At 44.9% G+C, this 20,850-nt stretch overlaps 1 protein-coding gene across 1 annotated transcript in view; it reads left to right on the top strand.

The window, feature by feature from the left end:
- The window catches only part of ZNF592 (zinc finger protein 592), a 35,997-nt gene that overhangs the window by 2,386 nt on the left and 12,761 nt on the right, over window positions 1–20,850 (top strand). Inside the window, exons 2-3 of the mRNA XM_039557763.1 lie at window positions 1,452–3,772; window positions 17,452–17,630. Of these exons, the coding sequence (XP_039413697.1) occupies window positions 1,460–3,772; window positions 17,452–17,630 (2,492 nt within the window). The 5' untranslated portion in view covers window positions 1,452–1,459. The remainder of the gene's footprint in view (window positions 1–1,451; window positions 3,773–17,451; window positions 17,631–20,850) is intronic.

The raw sequence follows: 20,850 nt of genomic DNA, 5'->3' as shown, positions 1-20,850 counted from the left end.
ACCAAAGCAGCACCTCTGGGACTTGTCTGAAGGAGTGGCTGAGCTGAAGCTCAAAGACCGCTGTGTCCCTGTGCTCCACTCTGAAGTGATTTCTCCTGGCCCAGGAGTTGTTCCCCATTCCAGCAGCCTGGCCAGAAGGGTTGGGCTTTGTTTGGTTTGAGTGTGATGCTTGACAAACTTCTAAACCCAACTGTCAGTAATGACAGCAGCCTTAAAGCAGGGCCCTTTTGGGAAGGCATCAGATGGCTTCTCTCTCTCCCTCTGCCTTGTCCTCCTCTCTGCCTGCACCTCTGCTCCCAGTTCTTCTCCATTGTCCTGGAATCCTGCCACCTCTCAGTCTCCCTCTCTTGCTGCTGGCTTTGGCAGCGTTACTGCAGCCCAAATTGAGTGTGGCAGGACTTACCTTGCCTGTGGGTGCTCCTTGCCAAGCAGGAACTGGTGTCCTGCTAGTTCTGTTGACATGCTTTGGTTTTTTTTCCCCTCCCCTACATACAGCATGCACCAGCTCACATAAATTTGAGGTTTGAATAAAACATATTAAAAGAATGGCTCATTAAATATTTGTGAAGTCTCTATATTGTACCAACTTGAAAATATTTTGGTTTAACAGTGGAAATCCGGTATCTCTGACAGAAGTGAACACAAATGTTCTAGTAATTCTGAGCTGTCAGTTTTCATGCATCTCATCAGAGCTTGATTATTCCTGCTGTAGGTTGCTGTGTTGAGTGTTCCAAGTCCCCACTTCCTTTCTGAAGAGCTTAGAAAGAGAGAGCTGGCTGGGAACATGATTTCTTCTTACGATTTGGATATGGATCTTTATTCTATCTTTGGGTGGTTTTGCTTCACGTGTTTACCTAATTAAGGATTGCCCCTGTTTCAAATAACACTTCTTGGAGCTGTTGTATTGAAATATTTACTGAAGATTTCTATTATTTAAATTCCTCAGGGTAGGGAGCCATCTCACTTTTCAGGCCGGTGTCTCTTGGGCCAGCTGTTTGCCCCTGCCTTTCTTCCTTGAGGAAGGACTGAGTTCTTCAGATGTGACAATCTGTTGAGGAATAAGCAGCAATTGCTGCCTATTATCTCTACAAAAACCCCAGCCAAGCAAAAAAGCCCCTCTGCTAATGTACTTCAGAGTCTTGTGTTGATGATGGCTGGCTTTGGATTAGTAATGCACCTGACAGTTCAAAAAGATGTCCCCTGCATGAGCTCAGTGTCGTTTCAAAGGTCATGCTTGTACCAGCTCTGTTCTCGGGGATCCCGGATAAGGGGATGCTTGCTGTCTTCCACCATGCTGCTTGAAGCACCTCCGAGGAGCAGCTCTGCCCACATCCCGGGCTTTGGGCAGCTGTGATTTTTGTAACAGAAGATGTTGATGCACATGAATCTTACAAAGGTTGTCCGTGGGGGGAATGTACTTGACAAAGTATTTCTTCTGCTTTTAATTTTAGCTTTCATCATGGGGGACATGAAAACCCCAGATTTTGATGACCTCTTGGCTGCTTTTGACATCCCTGATCCGACTAGCCTGGATGCTAAGGAGACCATTCCATCAGCTGGGGAGGAGAGTGAGAATCACCTGAAGTCGTCAGGAATGTGCATCGATGAGAGTGTGTCCTTATCCCACTCTCTGCCTCCCTCTGATGCGCCTGTTGTGAGTGTGATAGTGAAGAACACAAGTCGCCAGGAGTCTTTTGAGGCAGAAAAGGAGGGGAATCACCTTGGACCTGGTCTGTTACACAATGGGTTTCGTGGCTCTGATCTGCCAGCCGAGGCTCATGCTTTAGTCCATAATTATGGCAAGTTTGAGTCAACTTTTATTAATGGCGATAGCTCAAGAGGTTACTCTGATAAACTGGACCAGTGCAAGTCAGAGCCTTTGCCAACATTTAGTCAGTTTAGCCCCATTTCCAGCCCTGAACCAGAGGATGCATTCAAAGAGAACAGCATTGGGGATAAACCCAAACATGCCCAAACTCCCTATTTTCCACCGCCTTCAATATATATACCAACAGGGGCTTCAGTCCTAGATCATCTTAGGAAGGTGCCAGAGCCCGAATTAAGCATGTTTGATCAGTACTGTAAAAAGGAACAGAAGATGGAAATCCACTGCCAGCCAGAGAATAGGCTGGAAATGAGCAGGAGAGAGCAAGACAAAGCAGTGGAGAGGTTTGCGGAGTCAAGCAAGGACTTGGTAGATACCAACAGCTTTCTTGGAGAAGGCTTGGTGTTTGGAGACCTCCCTCACAATAATTTAGGAGACTGCAAGGGGTCTGTGCCTGAGCTAAACCTGTCTTCGTCAATACCACCTCGGCAGAGGCTAAAGCCAACTCATTCCAAGTTGTCGTCCTGCGTGGCAGCGTTAGTAGCTCTTCAGGCCAAAAAGGTTGCATGTATTCCAAAAGGCGATCAGCCAAATTTTACCAAGGAACCTGGTCCTTTTAAAGACGGGATGAAGGGAAGTCCAAAAATGCCCAAGTCACCAAAGAGTCCCCGAAGCCCCTTGGAGGCGGTGAGGAAGGCCAGCAAGCAGCCTGAGAGTCCTCGGAGCGTGTGCAGTGACAGCAGTGGGAAAGGCTCTCCTTCCATGGCAGCTGGCTCTCCACCAGCTATTCCCAAAGTTAGAATAAAGACTATCAAGACATCTTCTGGTGAAATTAAAAGGACTGTAACTAGAATTTTGCCAGAAAACGATGAATTGGGCAAATCTTCAGAAGAGTCACCTGCAGAAACCTCTTCTGCCGAAGAGTTTATCAAGTCTTTCCCATCCCCTGATACTAGTGCAGTTATGGAAAGTGAGGCTGGCAGGAATTCAACCAAAAACGGGGCTGCTGTGGCTATCCAGCTGTCAAATGTAACGAGTCCTTACTCAGACAGTATGAAAATGGATATTGCAAGCAGCACGTGTACCGTGTCCTTATCTCCACTGCCAAACTGTGGCAGCGGTGCCATAAAAGTGGGGGTCAAGAGGCAGCAGCAGGGTACTGTGACGCAGCCATCCAACACGACCACCTCCAGTCTTCTTCCCAAAGCTGTGCACTTGGCAAATCTCAACTTGGTCCCCCACAGTGTTGCCGCTTCTGTTACAGCGAAGACATCGGCACAGAGGCGAAACCAGCCTCAGGTGACACAGATGTCAGTGCCACTGGTGCACCAAGTCAAGAAAGCTGCTCCTGTTGTCATGGAGGCATTCCATAAAGTGCTACACAGTGCCAATCCAGTGCCGATATATGCTCCGAACCTTAGCCCCCCGCCTGACACTAGTATTAATTTACCTGCTTCTGGGTATTGTTGCCTGGAATGTGGGGACTCATTTGCCTTAGAGAAAAGCCTGACTCAACACTATAGTAGGCGAAGCGTTCACATTGAAGTCATGTGCACTCAGTGTTCAACTATGCTCCTTTTTTTTAATAAGTGTAGCTTGCTTAAACATGCACGAGATCATAAGAGCAAAGGGTTTATCATGCAGTGTTCTCAGCTGCTCATGAAACCAATTTCCATAGACCAAATGTTTTCACCTTCTCCTACAAGCTCTTCAGTCTCTCCATCTCCTCAGACTTTGCTCTCATCCTCTCCTCCACCTAAGTCCACTGCTGCTTCAGGAGGCGGGGTAGGGATTTCTGCGAACACTCAGCCAGCCTTGCCTCTCTACACGGACCCTCAGAGGCTAATCCGTCATGGACTTAAGTGTTTGGAGTGTAACAAGCAGGAGCAGGATTACGCTTCTTTAGCAGCTCATTACCAGAGGACCTCAGAAGATAATGAGAGACTGGTAAGTCATCATTTTAATGTTATTAGTTAAATCTCTCTGAGTTTAAAGAGATTGTCCTCAAGGGGAAAAGTAGGCATGGTGGTGGCAAATGAGTTGCTCTGCCTAAAAAAGTGCTTGTGGGGAGGATTTGGAATGCACATGAGCCCAGACGCATGTGCGTGAAGAGACGTTTGGTGGTGTTTGCTTGCCCTCTTTTTACCCCTTGCCAGTAAAAAGAGCAGAGTAAGGAGACTATGGAGATCCTCGAGCATCAAAGAAAGGTGCTGGAGATGAAAGATTGCTTGGATGAGGCGTGCAAGAAAGCCGTAGGGGTGGATCTGTGGAGCGTTTCCTGAAACAGGTTTTTGTGCTGTAAGCATGGCTGGAGGAGATCTGATACAGTTTAATGTTGCCTTTGTTGGAACTGGTGCCAGAACCTTCCGTGTAACACGTCAGGTGCTATTGTTGCTGTTGGCGTGGTCATGTGTGTATTGGACAGGCCTGCTGTGGTATGTGGGGTGGGAGGGTGGTTCTGGTTTTTTTTCCCTTTGGGTGGTACAGGGCGAGAGGGTACCATGGTTGTGTAGGGGGGTTCAAGATCCTTGTTAGTGGCTTCCTGCCTTCCTCCTGTGCTGCCCTGCTCAGGTCTCCACTGCCTTTATGGACCTGGTTGGAATCCCCTTAAATTAAACTCCAGATTAGGTTTCTCCTGATGAAGAGAAGAAGATGATTATTGTTGTGTACCAGGACCATACACTTTGTTTATGGCTTTTATTTTGGAAGACACAGTTCGTCTTGTTTAAGTGTTAACCAACCTGCAGTTGAAGAGGACGAGGACTCCTTTCTCCTTATCTCTTTGGATGAGGTGAAAGCTTTCCAGGTCGGTATGGTGGCCAGCAGAGCTGGCTCCCGGTGCAAGGGCTTCACAAAATAGGACTCCATGCCATCATTTGGGAAGATGACCACATCTCTGCCATGGCTGTCAGAGCACCTGCACTCTCCAGAGCCTCCCTGTGCTGCTTGAATGGCTTGCAGGAGTATTGAGGTTGCTGTGGTCCCATTTAGATGCTTTGTTATCTTAAATTCATCAGCCACAAAACAAAAAAAAATAGATTATGGCTGAATGGTTTTGATGTCATAAAAAATGGCGAGGCCAGAAGGAATCAGTGTGGCCATGTAATCAGGTTTCTTGCCCGAGGCAGGCCAGTGAGCACTGCACTCTGTCAACACCTGAACTTATTTTTCAACTCTAATGCATTTTTAGGAAATGTCAGCAGTCTGGCATTAAAAATTCCAGGAGAAGGGATACAGTGGCTGCTCCAAAGTGAGTTAAAATGTTAATCAGTGGCATTAAAACCATACTTCCTATTTCTGTTGTGGGATTATCAATTCAAGAGCTCCTTAAAGAGGAAAAGAATGTGTGATAGTAAGTATTTTTAGCTTCTAATCAAATAATTTATTCTGCAACTTAACCAAGAATAGAGTTTAAGCCTCTCACTTCAGGTAGTTCTGCTAGATGTGAGATTATTTTTGCAGTGTATTTCTGAAGAGAAGCATTGAAAAAAGAGGCTACCTTTGAGCTTCTGAAACCAGTTCCTCCATTTGATCTTCCCATGCTTATAGTCCATGGGATGCATGCAGTGCTCTGGGAGTCCTTTTCCACTGTATCTGCTGTCCTCCAGGCTGCCTGGTGCTCCATGCTGTTCCCAGAACATCTGCTTCAATAAAGTTGCTACATTTCTAAGGAAATAAGCATTTGTGCCCCATGCCTGTAACTGTATGTCTGGATTTAGCAGTAGCTGATGGAAACCATCCCACTGCCTTTTACCAGGTGTTTGGTGTCACTGGGCTGAGAGGTAAAAGGATGTGTGAAATTCAGTGGTCTCATAGGGGTCCCTGGTTCTCTGAGCAGTCCAAAGGAAAAGGTAGGGATGACCTTCACATCACATGTCCCACAGGGATAACACAGCGTAGCTCCCAGCAGTATCAAGGTCTGAGAAGCTGAAGGTTTTGCATATAGGGTATTAATGAATGTAATACTATTAATTATGGTGTGAGAAGGTTGCAGGTGAAGCTGTTGGAATGTGTGTCATAAACTCCTGGAATAGGAGAACATGGCCAGCCCTTTCTGAGATGATACCCTGACTCTGCATTAAGTTAATTCCTTGGGTTGTTCTTTCTATTTTGGTCAGAAAAAAGAGAAATGTTGGTATGAGCAAGAGAGGATCAAGTGTCTGATTTTAGAAACACTTTCTTACATGGTTTCTGTCTCCAGATTTGTGCCAGGACACCTGTGTTTTGGGGCAGTGGTGAAAATTGGATGTAGAGAAATTCTTCCCTGTGATGGGATGAGGCCCTGGCATGGGGTGTGCAGAGAAGCTGTGGCTGCCCCATCCCCATAAATGTCCAAGGCCAGGTTGGATGGGGCTTGGAGCATTCTGGTCTAGTGGAAGGTGTCCCTGCCCCTGGCAGGGGGTGGAACGAGATGATCTTCATGCTCCCTTCCAACCCAAACCAGTCTGGGGTTCTCTGATTCTCTGAAATTGCGTTGCTAAAGAAGGCATTGATGTAGCACCTGTAGTGAACATATTTAAGTGCCCCTAGTAGTGGTTCAAAACCACTGTGTCCACAGGGCAGAAGGTGTTGATTTACATACTGGTACATCTAATTAAAACCACAGTCCACACCAGTCGTCATGCTTGATCCACAGCATGCTGCAGTGGTGGGACAATCTGTCAGAATGCAGAAGTAGTATTAATTGTTGTGGGCAAGCTTGGCTGTGAACCACATCCCTAGATCTCAAGAGACTAACTGTCTAGAGTTTGATCATAATTTTGTGCATTTGAGCAAAAACTGTGTATTTCTTCCTCCATACCTGATGTCTTTCTCACTGTATTGAAATGTTGGTTTGGAAGTGGTGGTATGGGATGCAATTGTCATAGTTTGCTAAAGATAGCAAAAAACTGCACTCTGATAATTTGGAAATTTTTTGTATTTTTAAATTTCTTACTGAATCCCAGAATTCAGGCGCAAACTCTTTGCCATGCCTCATTGAGAAACTAGGAAGTACTGATGCTTTTCACATAAAGACATGGCTTAATTTATGCCTTCTAAGGAGCTTCAAGAAGTAGCAGGGCAGGTCCCCATTGTATTATGGCCAAAAGCTTTTAATCTGTGACTATTCAGATGCTTGGTACCAGATTGTCCCTAAAAATGAGAATTCTTGGAGAGGGTAGATGAATATAATAGAATATAATAGAAAGAGCAACTTCAGCTGAAGGGAAAGGGTAAAAGCAATTTATCTGCAGCACCTGGGTTTGTACTAGAAGGTGGAAACCTGTGGAAAATAAGCCAGGTGATTTTTGATCAATGTTCTTGGAAGCTTTTCTGTTAAATGACACCAAATCTGGATGTACATCCAGTGTGACCGTAACTTGAGAAACCAAACAGGCTTTGCAGTGCTCAGTTATGGTGCTTTTAACCCAAAAGCTGTTTTGGACATGGCTTTGGTGTGGCACCTTGCTAAGAAGGAAGGGTTGATCCAGGTTGTTGGAGAAAAGAAATAGCAGGAAAGAGACTTGTTTTTCGGTACGATGTTTTCGGTTACCCAGGAGCTGAAGGACGAGCACCCTGCGATAAGAGGCAGGAATGATTGGATTGGAGAGGGGGAAGAGCCTAAGTTGGCTCTGCTCCATGAGAAAACTCATCCTGTGTTGATACTTATGACTTGTCACTTTAATTGGAATTTCTTACCATGACTTTGTGAATTACTCTGACATTTTCAGGTTTCTCAAAGCTGCTTAAAAGGGGATTGTTGGGTTTTCTCTTTCTTCTAGATGGTGGCTTGGGAAATACCTGGTGTTACATTCCTACATGGCTGCGGGTAAATCCCACATTAATAGGACAGATAAAGGGTAAATGACCTTCACAGGTGTGGCCAAAATGAGAATGACATGGGTGGGTCACAGTTCTGTTGCAGGAAGGAAGGAAGATAGGGATGTGGTCTGGACAGCAGGGAAAGGAGGAGATTTGGAGTAAGTGGGAGGAAGAGAGGGGGACGATGATGTGGCTGAGAAGGTGCTGTGGTTTTCTAAAGGAAAGACCTTTAGAAAAATGATTGAGAGCTTGACCTTAATGTTGTATTTTAAACATGTACATGATTGCAGTTGCTCGGAGTACAGCAGGGAAATCCTACCTGGTTTATTTTGGTACAGAATATTTGTAGGCAGTTCCTCCCAGCTGAATACCATGGTGGGATGGGATCTCCATGGCTTGCAGGAAAGATACAGGCTTGAATAATCCATTTCAGAAACAGAAAGAACTGGATTTATTAGATGTATGTTTTGAGTGGATCACCTTAATGGATCACAGTGACTTTGCCTTTTTTTGGCAACTAGTGAGGCCAATTCTGCAATTTTTGCTTGTGAATTAAGTTGCTCAATGCACCTGTGTACTGCATTTCCATTGCTGAACTGCAAGAAGGAAGCAGTATGGGAATTTGAATAGCTGGGAGGTTGGATTTTGTTCAAACCTCTATGTAGGCATTATGCTTGTCCAGATGTTGAAGAGGTGGTACCAGATGTTTTGTGTAACTTCAGGTCCATTTGGTCTGATACAGTGGTGTGTTCTAGAGCAAGATGTTTTTGGAGGGGTGGAAAGCTGTAGTTTATGCCAAATTAATCTTTAGTTCTGGAATAGAGAAATGAGTGTATCCTCATCTCCTTGATGTTCAGTGAGATGGTTGTTGCAGTGCTGCATGGAGAATGGATGTACTGGAGAAGTTGGATTTATGAGGCTGGAGCTGAATCAGGTAAAATCCAGGAAATAACTGCAACTGGGATCAGGTTTTTGTGAGATCTCCTCATGGATGGTTTTGGGTACCTCTGGAGTTAATATTTGTGTTAAGGAGACCTTGGAGGATGACTGTGTAAAAAAATTTGCTGAACCGAACTAACAAAGTAAGAAGTCATGGAAAGTGGGGAGTATTTTACAGGAGGATCTAGATGATCTTGAAGACTGGGTAGGAATAGTATGAAAAGCAACCAAAGGCAGGATTTTTGGTCTTGAGAAGTCCTTGAATGACTGAGGTGACACAACTGTGCAGGAGACTTGCGTCAATCTGCAGCACCCGTCAGGGCTGTGGTAATGCTCCCTCTTGCTAGAAATAACCGAGCTGGAAAGAAGTGTATTGTTTTGTTTATCAGGGTAGACTGGAATAAGTGAGGAAAGAATGACCAGAAATGGAAATATGATCTCTTAAGGGGAAATTAAAACACCTTTATGAGTTTAGCTTGGCAAAGGCCTGGTAAGTGAGGGTGGGTCTACTTCAGCACTGAAGCAGACAAAGGATTAAGGTGGGTATAGTGGCACTTTTTTACCCACCAGAAACGAAATCTGCCTATAGGAAGTATTTCCCGTTCTCACAGGAATTGCTCTGGGCAGTTCATCAGCATCAGACAGTTTTTTGTAGCCTTTTCAGGGCTCAAATTACAGGAGAGGAACAAAGCCCATGCAGCTCCTGGTGCCTGCATTTAGGATGTGCTTTTCATTAGTGTCCTCTGTATTCACTCTCACCCTGTATCTGGTGCGAGGTTTGTAGAAAGGAGCTTTTAAATTTAGGGACAATAATGATGCAAGAACAGACTGAAATAGATTTACATAGAAAATTAGAGGATGGTCTGTAATCATCAGAGGAATGACTTCTGGAAGAGCTTTGCAGCAGAAGTAACGGAACAAAAGACACAAACTGGTTTTGAGATGGAGCTTATTTGTTTTCTTGGCAGGGACAGACCAGTGCACAATAACATGTTCAAGAATTAAAAGTACTTCCTTACCCTCTCGGGCACAATTGTCCATCTGCTGGTAACCAGAGATGTTTAATCCTTTTTTCTTTTCCTTTCTTTTTTGACTTGACCACCCAAAATCCACCAAGGTAGCTAACAACTCGAATGAAGTACAAAATATAAACTCAGGACCTCTGAATTTTCTTGAACCTTTATGCTTTTGTCCTCCTTACTCTTTTTCTTGTTCTTTTATCTTTTTTTTTGTCCAATAAGAATTTTTCGGTGAGTTGTGACGTGTCCTGTTTACATACCACCTACACTGGAGTTACTTAAAAGCAATTTTATTGCTGCTTTTTCTTCTTCCTTCCTCCTCTTAAATCAATGCTTTATAATTTATTGGCTAAAACTTGCCAGGAGCTAGTCGGACCACATGCCGCCCTGGTAATTTCCCAGCGGCAAAAAAAGAAAGGCAGCAGCTGTATTTTTCCTATTTGTCTCTTCCTTCCCCCTCCAAGTTCATGTTTTAATTTAGAAAACAAGAGGGTTGAAAATCAGCAAAAAATTCCCTTGGCCCCATAAAGCACTGTTTTCTCCCTGTCCCAAACCAAGAGTGATTAATGCAGTCCTTAGGTACTAGCAAGGATGGATTTTGTTTTATATGGAAATTTTCCCTGTGGATTTTGTAGAAGCAAAGGGATATGGAAGATGTTACGATGAAAGCATGTTGGGGTAATGGAGCTCCAGGCAGAGATTGCTGGGAGTGAAGACAAAGAGATGAGTGGCAGGATAGCAGAGCCTGCACCCAAGGCCAAACCAGAGCATCAGGATGAGGAGGAGAGGCTGGTGAGGAAGAAAAGCCAGGGTGCGGCTCTGTGGTCTGCTTAAATCAGTGTGTGATCTGTTGCCATGAGGCAACAATCCACCCTCTTCTCCTTCACCACCCATGCCTGGCCCTGGTGGTCCTGCAGCCCCTGGGGGACTGAGAGCAGCTGGAGGGAAGGGGATAAAGAGCAGGGCTGGGAACTGGGGGCCAGGACATGGCTGAGAGTGACGAGGAGGAGACAGCTGGAGGGAGACAGGAGGGCTGTCCTGGGTAGGATGGAAGTGGTGTTCGCTGGGACTAAAAGGAAGAGTCTTGCTCCTGCATTTTTCTTCCAGCTGAGAATATCAGAAGTGACTGCAGAGCTCTGGGGGTGACAGGCAGGGGAATGAGAGCCCAGGCAGTAGTGATGGTCTGCTCAATCCTGCTGTGAGGAGAAGGTGCCCTCTGAAGTGTCTAATGCTGATGCAAACACCACGGGCAATAAACGCAGTCTCCAATCCAGAGAAGCCGTGGCTGCTGCATCCCTGGAAGTGTTCAAGGCCAGATTGGACGGGGCTTGGAGCAACCTGGTCTAGTGGAAGGTGTCCCTGCCCATGGCAGGGGGTGGAATGAATGATGACCATTCTGTGATCCTGTGATCTCTGTGCAGGACTCTGGTCATGTTGACATCACAGGAAAGAGATGGGATGTATTGCATGACTGGAGTGTTGTGATGAAGGGACACAGGATTTCTGGGAAGGACAGGCCAGGAAAACAAGAAATTGGGGTGCAAGGTGAGAAGAAAAAGGCAGAGCTGGGAGGCTGTGAGATGGTCATCACGGGTGGGCAGGAATCAACCCTGCAGGGTGGAGGAAAGAGCAGAAGGCTTTAACATCACCATTGTAAGAAAAGAGAGGGAACGTGTGCCACGTAGCACATGGGGTCACACTGGTGACTTGAAATTGTGTGTGTGAAAACTCATTTAATCCACTAAGTGATCATTTCAGCAAGTGGGAGTTCCGATTTCTAGTTGGAACCAGGTGCCTACTCAGCCTTACTCCTCACATTCTTCTCCTGCTCCATCATGGAGTCCTTCCCATGGGAGACAGTCCTTCACAAACAGCTTCAGCATAAGTCCTTTCCACAGGCTGCAGTTCTTCAGGATCTGCTCTGGGATGAATCCTTTCTGTGGGGTGCAGTCCTTCAGGAACAGGCTGGAAGAGCATGGGCCTCCCATGGGGTCACAGGTCCTGCCAGAAAACCTGCTCCAGTGAGGGCTCTCTCCATGGGCTGCAGTGTCCTCCAGGGCACATCCACTGTGGTCCTCCATGGATTGGAGGGGGACAACCTGTGTCACCATTGATTCATGATGGTACGCAGGGGAACCTGCTCTGGCATCTGGGCTGTTTCTCTCACATCTTCTCACTCCCCTCTCCCAGCTGCTGCACAGCATCTTTTACCTTTTCCTTATCCCAGACGTGCTGCTCAAGAGTTTGGCCTTGGCCAGTGACAGATCCATCACAGAAGTCTGTCCAACATGGAGGAAACTTCTGGTGTCTTCTCACAGAGGCCACCCCTGCAGTACCTCCCTATCAATACCTTGCCATGTAAACGCGGTACAGTGGGTCAAAAGAAAAGATGTGGAAACTGAAATTCTTGAAATTAAAGCTGAGATCATAAAGAGAGAAGAGCTACAGATTTAGCAAATTCAGAAGTAAGCTGGTTTGATGCAATGTTGTCTAAGATCTGTGATGCTAGTGGATTTTTCCATTGCAATTCCACTTTGCTTCTCTAAGCTGTCAAGTTTCTAGATTTACACTGATGCTTTAACCAGGGATTTTTCCAGGTACCAAAAAAATGGATTTTGTGTTTATTTAACAGCCTTAGTTGCCAAAGATAAGTTTTTATTTGAGTGCCTTACTGAAGCTTAAGCATCGTTGCGTTGGGATGATTGAGATGTGTGTATAGGAGTTGGTCTTGGTGAAGGTCTGAGGAGGACACTGGGTTTGGGAGCTAGTGAGGTTGAGGGATGCAAATACAAAAGGTCTAAGGGAGGAGGTGGCATGCAACAACGAGGCTGAGGATGAATAGATGTGAGGGGGGAGTGAGCTGAAGGTAGAAAAGAGGATGGATGGGAGAAGTTTGGGATTAAAGGGTGTCTTGTGATCATGTCCTTTGGCTGAAGGTCAGGCAGGCTCCCTCAGTGGCATTGGCTCCTTAGGCTGACAAAATAGGCAACTATAACCTAAGGAAATAACAATAGCTGCTCTGCTTGGATATGGCAACAGAGGAGTGTTAATTAGGATAAAATCTCTACATTAGGACTGACCTTAACCTCTGTTTTGTCACTGAAACTTGAACGCACTGGTTTTAGGATATTAGTTTGGTTCTAGATTTTTCTTCTTCAAATGAATAATCTTGAGTTTCTGTTGAAGGGGTTTTTTTCATCCATTAATTGAACATGTTAATGCAATGATGCCTGTTCATTTAGAGAGAACCTGGGCAGGAGTATAGTTCAGTTATCACAGCAACAGCAGATTCAGTTCTCTGCTCACCACTTCTCCTCACATTGGTAAAATGTTGTGTAGCAGTGCTGTAACCTGGATGGTTGAAAGAAGTCAAAAATAGCCCTCCAAGCATCTGGAGCTTGACTGTAGTGTGGCCCACAAACAGTGGGGGATGCGGGAGGGGGAGCACAGGGGGCAGAGATGAAGGTGTTGGGACCAGCTGTGCTCCCAGAGCCAGCACATCACAGCACTACAGTTAAAGCACCCCTGCTGAGGGTTGCGGGTTGCTGGCATTGATCCCAGCCAGGCAGTAAGGGAGAGCTAATGGGAAGTTAACCTTTAACTTTAAGTACTAATTGGTCACTATTTTTTTTTAATAGCAAGAGGATCCTGCTAATCTCTGTCCGTGATCCCTTGGCTGCCCCTGCAGCTCTGCCTTAAGCAGAAAAATTATAGCTTGCAAAAGGCTGGATTTGGGAAGAACTGGGGCTGTTAGGGCACCACTGGTAGGGGATTTTTGGTTTGAATATATTAGGGGCAAGCATTCTTTAAAACATTAGCAGTCTGCAAATATAATTTCTGTTCCCCTATGACTGTTTCACTTTGAGTCCTTAGTAATTTTGTTGTTGTTTTTTGGGGTCTGCTTTTTTTTTTTTTTTTTTTTTTGGTTTGGTTTTGTTTAGAGATAATTTGGTTTGTGAATCTTTTCCTCTTTCCTTGCCCTGGTCCCATGCCATAGGGTTGGTGCCTAAGTGTTTTTAACTGAAGCTCCATGATGATCATGTGAAGGTGGACCCTTGTAGTCTGCCTTGGGGGCAGCTCTGAAGTAGGTGTGGACTTCATCACCATTACTTAACCCTGGAACAGCAAAGAGACTAAAACTGCTGGAATGTTTCTTTGCTCATGCTAAAGCCCTGTCCACAGGCACTGTCTGGGGCAAAACTGTGTGTTACTATAAATGCCCTGATTTGCAAACACCTCTATGGCCACAGGGTTGGGTTTAACAGACAAACCTTTTTTGAGTAGTAGTAGTTCAATCTTCACTGTATCTCAGTGAATATTTAATTTTTTTTTCCCTTTTGAAGAAGCTAACAAGTAAAAATGGGAATCAACTCAAGTATTCCAAAACCGGCTGAGCTTCTGAGCATTTGCCTGTGTGTGAATGTGACTTGTGGAAGAAAAGCCCAAATGAAATGTGTCAGGCAAACCAGAATTAAAGAAAACTTGTAATAAATAACTCTTGATTAAAGCATAGGCTATGGGAGTATAGGAAAAACACAGACATTACACAACTCAAAATCCTGTCCTGGTAACATGCTTTAGAAATAACTGACTAATGAATGTCTCAAATTGCTGCCAGACTTCTTTGAAAAGTCATGGAAAACTAGGAGAGAGATAAAAATGTGACATCTGGAACCGAGTTATAATTTCTCATACGAAGCAGAATAGTTGCAAAAGGAAAAACCACTCCGTGTCCAAGACTTAGCGTTTGGTGGGGAGCCCAGAGCGGCCACACATTGGCTCCTGACAAGTGCAGCAGCTCCTGGTGCAAAAGGGATGAGCAGAACCTCCTGTAATCCCCCTGGATGTCTGGCCTCGTGTCTTCTGCAGGCATTGAGAAAAGGATGAGTGTGAGCATGAAGATACCAGTTATGTTTTTTTTCTCTTCCTGGAACCTTCCTCAGCTCTAGTATGTTCCTTGCTTGGTTCATTTTATTACCCTCAGCCCTACATGTTCTTTTTGCAGCCAGCCCTCGTGGTCAGCCCTTATCTGTAACGTGCTGAGCTACTGGGTTATGACCATCAGTTTGAAGAGCCCAAATGCCAGCAGAACTTCCTGGGGACCTTGCTTTGTCAGAGGACTGCTTGTTCTTCTTTTCTAACCACTTACTTATCCAAGCAAAGTCCTTCTCTTATGTGGTGGTACCTTAGTTTCCTCAAAATCCCGTAGTGAAGGATGTTGCAAAGCTGTTTGGGAAATCCAGGTATCCTGACCCATTGCAGCTCAGATCTTCCTAACCCATGTGGTTGTTGACTCCTCTGGAGAGCCCGGATAGCTCCATGTGGCCAGAAGGGAGAAGCTCCATTGACTTCTCCCAAGTTCAGAAGTCATGCTGCTTAACCATGACAGTTTCCTTACTCTTGCTCATTTATCCTTGTGTCTCATCACTCTTCTTTGTCTGTTTACTGCCCAACGTCTAGACTCTCCCACAAGACAATCTGAACTTGGAGCCTTGGGCTGGTGTTTGTCCCCCCTGTGGTGTGTGGTGTCAGTGTGGGAATCCTTCCAGCTCCTTCCGTGGTGTCTGCAGGAGCAATGAATTCATTTAGCCTCATCCTCACTGAGTCTTCTTTTTATTCCTGTATCATGTGTCCACACTTTCTGGCAGTCTTCCTGCCAGGCCTGAAGTAGATAACTACAGTTTTGATGCCTCTTGCTCACAGTCCCCAAACTTTTCTGCCCTGTGTTAGCATGGTTTTGGTCCCTGTGGAGCCTTTCACATAACACAGGAGGTGACAGGAGCTCGCTGCTCCTCTGACATCCCCAGGCAGCAGCACCCTGGCATGTAGCTCATCAAATACTGAGTGGTTTTGGCATATTTTAGATCCAGCACAGGAACACACAGAGTGGTGAAAATTCAGGTTTTCAATGTGTGGTGATTGATTTTGGGAGCAGTGGGTATGACATGTGTGGGAGGAAGAGGTGAGCCTCAAACTGACTTAAAATCCAAACTAAATTGGCTTTGACAAGGCAGGATCTGGAGAGAGGGTTTCCTCACTGAGTTACAAGGGCAAAGGTGCTTTCAGCTTGTGGTTGTGCTGACTCTGCCTTAAATACTAGTTGAGATCACAGCAAGAAGAGTCCTGTTTTAACAATGCCAGGGAGATAAATTTTCCATTGCAAATCTCAAGCCAGTTAGAAAAAAACGTCTTAACCACAATAAAACTGCTTTTACTTATGACTTACTTATTACTTACTACTCTTACTTACTACGAATTTATTGCTAATTACTTACTTCTTGTAGCTCTTACTTGGGGATTTGAGTGCACTTTGGATAGTTAAGGGTCCTGCTCAACTCCTCGCAGAGAGATCCTGGGAGCTTTTCTATTTCCCATTTTCCCATTCCCATGCCTCATTAGCACTGTTTTTCTTTGCTGAAATTGGGGGACTTCTGCAGCATTTAAAATGCTCTTTGAGTTTCCTTTAATTGCAGATGGGTGTGTACATAGGGTCTCTCTACCACGTGGTTTTTCCACTCATTTCTCTCCTTCCTGGAGAAACCGTTTCTCCTCTAAACTTAAGTTGTGGCATGTCTTGGGTCAAGTGCCTGAAGCTTTTCATGTGTTTGGCAATTTCTGTGGTTTTCACTTTTGAATGCCTAATTTTTTATTCCCTTCCACCCCATGAACCTTTCAGGTTTGTCATAGCTTTGCATTTTATTATAAGTGATGCTTTCTCTTAGCTGCAGGGGTTTTGACAGCTCCCTGATGGATGTTATGTAGTGGAGCATCTCAGAGGTGCTGCATGAAATAGTAATGATATAGAAAAGGGAGTTGGCCATTAATTTTATGCTATTTTTTTTCAGATTTAGGGGCGTCTGTCCCATGTTTCTACCCTGGCTGCCAGCAGTGAAGTCCACAGAAATTATTTAATTAAATTACCTGATCTGATAATCCATAATTAGCTGCCTGCTGTTGTTCATTCTTAAGTTAGAGGAGTGATTTTGCTTGGGATTATTGTCGAAAGAGTTTTTGCTCCTGAGGGTCTCAGGGTGGGCTGGGATCTGTTCCAGCTCTACTCCTGCTCAGGCATCCAGTACTGTGCATCCTACAGAGGATGAATAGCTGCTCCTGGGCTTTGAAGGAATATAGAGACACCTGTGAAAGGGAGCAGAGGTTTGACAGCTGTTAAAAATGGGATGATACATCCACATAAAAACTTTACATGTCAGGTAAATGATGCTTCTGCAAGGCAGTTCTGATAGAAAGCATTCGTGTAAAAATGGTTTTCGTTAAGGATGAAGTAGGGAGAGAAAGAAGCTTTGCATTATTTCTAGTCATCAAGAAGTTTCTGTAAGGGAAACACACATAGTTTGTGGTCTTGGAAAGTTCAAATTTCATCTGATACAAAGAAATTTTGCAAGACGCACAGCAGTGGTTTTGATGGGGAAGGTGCACATCAGGACTGCACTGCCTTCAGCAGCAGGGGTTTGGAGTTGGGCTATAATTTTCCTCCTTTTTTATGATGTTTTGGTGTGGGGTGGGGGCTTGTTGAGAAAAGTGCTCTCAAATCAGGAAATGAAAGTGCTGAGCATTCAGAACATCCTCAGAGCTAAGAGGTGAAAGAGTTTGCTTTTCTTTTTTAGGGGGTAAAAAGGAAATAAACCAGAGGATGTGGTTTAAATATGGAGCTTTTACTTGGAATGGTTAATTGTGAAAATGTTGGGAAAAGATGATAAGGAGATTAGTTAAAGAGCTTTGTGGAGATGATGCTGCTGCTAGAGGAGTATGCCTGTGCTTTTTAAACCTGGAGGTTTTCTGGGGTGAATTTGGGGGAAAAAAAACGCCAAACAGAGAATAACTGACTTTCTTCCTTTCTTCCATCAGACGTGCCAAGTGTGCCAGATGATGCTGCCCAACCAGTGCAGTTACTGTGCCCACCAGAGGATCCACGCTCACAAGTCCCCGTACTGCTGCCCGGAGTGCGGGGCCGTGTGCCGCTCCGCCTACTTCCAGACCCACGTCAAGGAGAACTGCCTGCACTACTCCCGCAAAGTTGGCTTCAGGTGTGTGCAGCTCCACAGGCTCTCTGGGAAGCTGGCATTTACACCTCTGCTATTTGGTTGTGCTTGTGAGGTTATGGCTGTCCCTGTCCTGGCTGTGCTCCCTCCCAGTTTGTTTTGTGTGCCTTCTCACTGGCAGAGCAGGAGACAACACACACACACAAAAAAGTCCTTGACTTAGGATAAGGACTTAGCAAAAACCAAAACATCGGTGTGTTATCAATGTTATTCTCATTCCAAAACACAACACTGTAGCAGCTACTGAGAAGAAATTAACTCTATCCCAGCTGAAACTGGGACACCCATCCCTGGAAGTGTTCAAGGCCAGGTTGAACAGGGCTTGGAGCAACCTGGTGTAGTGGAAGGTGTCCCTGCCCATGGCAGGGAGTGGATGGAATGAGCTTTAAAGTCCTTCTCAACCCAAAACATTATGTGACTGTGAAATGTGTCTTACTTACAGCAGAAATGAAAGTGGATGTAGCTGGAGCCTGGCGTGGTCTTCTGCATGACAAAACACATTTGAAATGGGAAATTACTAACTGGATTTAAGGAAGGTTTCTGAGAGCAGACATTATTTTGTGGCATCTTTGAGCTGAAAAGCTCTTGTATTGAATTCATGTTGCAACTGGGTGTCTCAGGATTGATACTTATAGCAAAAAGATTGCAGATCTTAATCCTCTAAATCTCCTTAAGGCTTGAATTTATATTTATGTCAGTTATAATGGGCTGAGGATGTGTGCCTCTGTGAGAAGAAGCATAGATTATTTCCTTCTATGGCCCTGCAACTCTCCGAACAGTTCTCATGAGCTGAGACAGGTGGAGGAAGGCTCCCAAGGTTCTGGATGTGGTACAATATCTCCAATAAAACTGCTTGCTCTAATTAGATGTTACTTTTCCCTACAAGCCTTCCCTCCATGGCATGTTTGGATCACTGAAGCTGCAGCACAGCTTTAAACACATGATGATTTGCTTGGGACATGAGACTGGGTATCTTTTGAGTTTGCTTTAAGTTCTGTTTTTTCTCTTGGTTGCCATTAAATACTCTGAGATTTCAAACAAACAGGGCAATTTCTGTTCTTGGAGCTGTTCTTTTAAGATGTCTGCAGATTCAGGAAGCTCTGCTGTGTGGTTTGGTCTGAATCACACCGAGGTTTTCAAGGGCTTTTTCTTTCAACCGTGAAGACAAGAGGCACATAACAAACTGATTCTGAGTTTAATTATATACAGATAAGGTTCTTTAATGTGGGATCTGATTTGAGGAGACCCAGCCCACAACAAAGAATTAATTCCATCACATATTAAATGGCTGTGACACTGGGGCTGTTTGAAAATTAATTAATCCGGGAAGGAGGAAGGCTGGAGGAAAAATGTTTTCCCTGAGATGGAAAAATGGGAATGGAGTAGATGTCAGAAAATTAACTTGGGTTTGGTGTAGTTCTTGGGACTTCAGTGGCACCTCGGAATCAGCAATGAGAACTTCAGTCTGTCTACAGATGTCGTTAGCAGATACCTGCTTGCTGTGCCAGGGACATTAATGAAGATCTAAACAAAGGCAAAGCTCACAAATTATACTTATGGGTTTTTTAGCTTTACCCAGCTTCTCTAAAAGCTGAATTTCTTTAACTGCTCCTCTAATTCACATCTGCTGAAGCTCATCTGTGAAAGCTGAGTCCACTAGACAGGTGAATGTCTGGCTGTGCCATCCTTGTTATCCTGCCTGTCTCTGCTGCAGGGCTGATGTCACTGACATTGTTGAAAACAGAAGAGATAAATTTTGGTTGCAGAGCCATATCTAGATAATCTGTGGCACCTGCCCTGTAGTCACAGAGTGACCTTAATCTTTTTTTTTCACGTTTCTTACTTGCAGAGCCAAAAAGCTGAGGAACTCTTTGAATCCCCCCAGGATGAGCATGACTCTTGCTGCTTCTCTTTATGTTCCTGTTTTTCTTGATTTTCTGGAGCATAGATTTGGTTTTGGTCTTGTGATAAGTGCTTATTCTGTCTCCTTTTCTGCTAATACCCCAATGCTTTCAATTAAATTTGGGGTATGGTTGTTTTATTTGGAGTTGAGTCATGGCTAGTGATTGCACTGAAAATGAGAATAGTCTTCTATAGTTAGAAATGAAACTCAGCAAGATTGTTCTTAATGCTCCTTTCTTCTTGGCTCCAAGTGTCACCTTGCCCACTTTTTCCAAGCCCCTTCCAGCTGTCCCCACCAATTTGGGGCTCATTTTTCTGCTTGGTGCCATTTGGAGAATTGAGAGGCTGGAAGGTGATGGCATAGGAAGCATTCAGAGGGTTAAGACAACATCTTGTAGCTGTTATCTCCTCTCACAGGATGCTTTCCAGGACTTCTAGCCACCCCTCCTTGCCCTGAGGGATCCAAGAGTGCTGGGGATGATAGTGGAATTTGCAATTTGCAAGAATTACATGGCAAGCCTCTTGACATCTCCATCCACTTTGTTCAGCTAATTAGTTTATCAGACCTTGTCCTTCTGGCACTGGGATTCTTAATTACAAAGTGGCTGTTGCTTAGACTTCCATTTACTGTAAATTAAATTAACCTGTGATCATTTGACCCGAGTTAGTGCTTGTTTCGATCCTCATTCTTAATGAAGTACTTCCCAAGGTCAAGTGTCAGGCAGAACCATCTCTTGTTAGTTCTGGGAGTGTTTGTGGAGAAAGCCCATTGGATATTCCTGGATGTACCAGTCATTCCTTACTGCCAGGATTAGTATTTGTTCTTCCATTTATACTTGGGGAATTTATTCTTCCATAATAATGTGGTTCCTGGTCTTACTGTACTAGAATTGCCTCTCTCCCCCTGTCTCATGTGCTTGAGGATCAGGCTTGAAGGCAGAGCTACCCCAGCAGAATGTTTTCATGCTTCCCCAAAGGTGACACCAGCTTCTGTCACTGCTTCACTTTCGAAATTTAAGAAAACAGCAGTTCTGTGTTTTCTTAAAAGTCTGGGGGAGAGGGTTTGGCTCCTTTAGGCTGGCTTCTGCCTAATGATCTTTTGAAGTGTAACTTCAAAGCCTGGGCTTGTTTCCTAAACGCTGTTGGGAGGCTGGTTCGGAGGGAAGGGTATTCCAGCAGCTTGTTTGTTTTTGATACGGGCTTGGAGCTGCTCCAGTGCGCGATAGCTGGGGTCCATCTGCAGCAGCAGCGCCGAGCGCGCGGCCCCGAACGCGCCGTGGGCACACACGGCCCTCAGAATGAA

This window comes from Corvus cornix, chromosome 10, assembly GCF_000738735.6.
Source record: "Corvus cornix cornix isolate S_Up_H32 chromosome 10, ASM73873v5, whole genome shotgun sequence".
Taxonomy (NCBI): domain Eukaryota; kingdom Metazoa; phylum Chordata; class Aves; order Passeriformes; family Corvidae; genus Corvus; species Corvus cornix.
The sequence above is the reverse complement of the archived record's forward strand: the minus strand, read 5'-3'. Positions and strand labels throughout refer to the sequence as shown.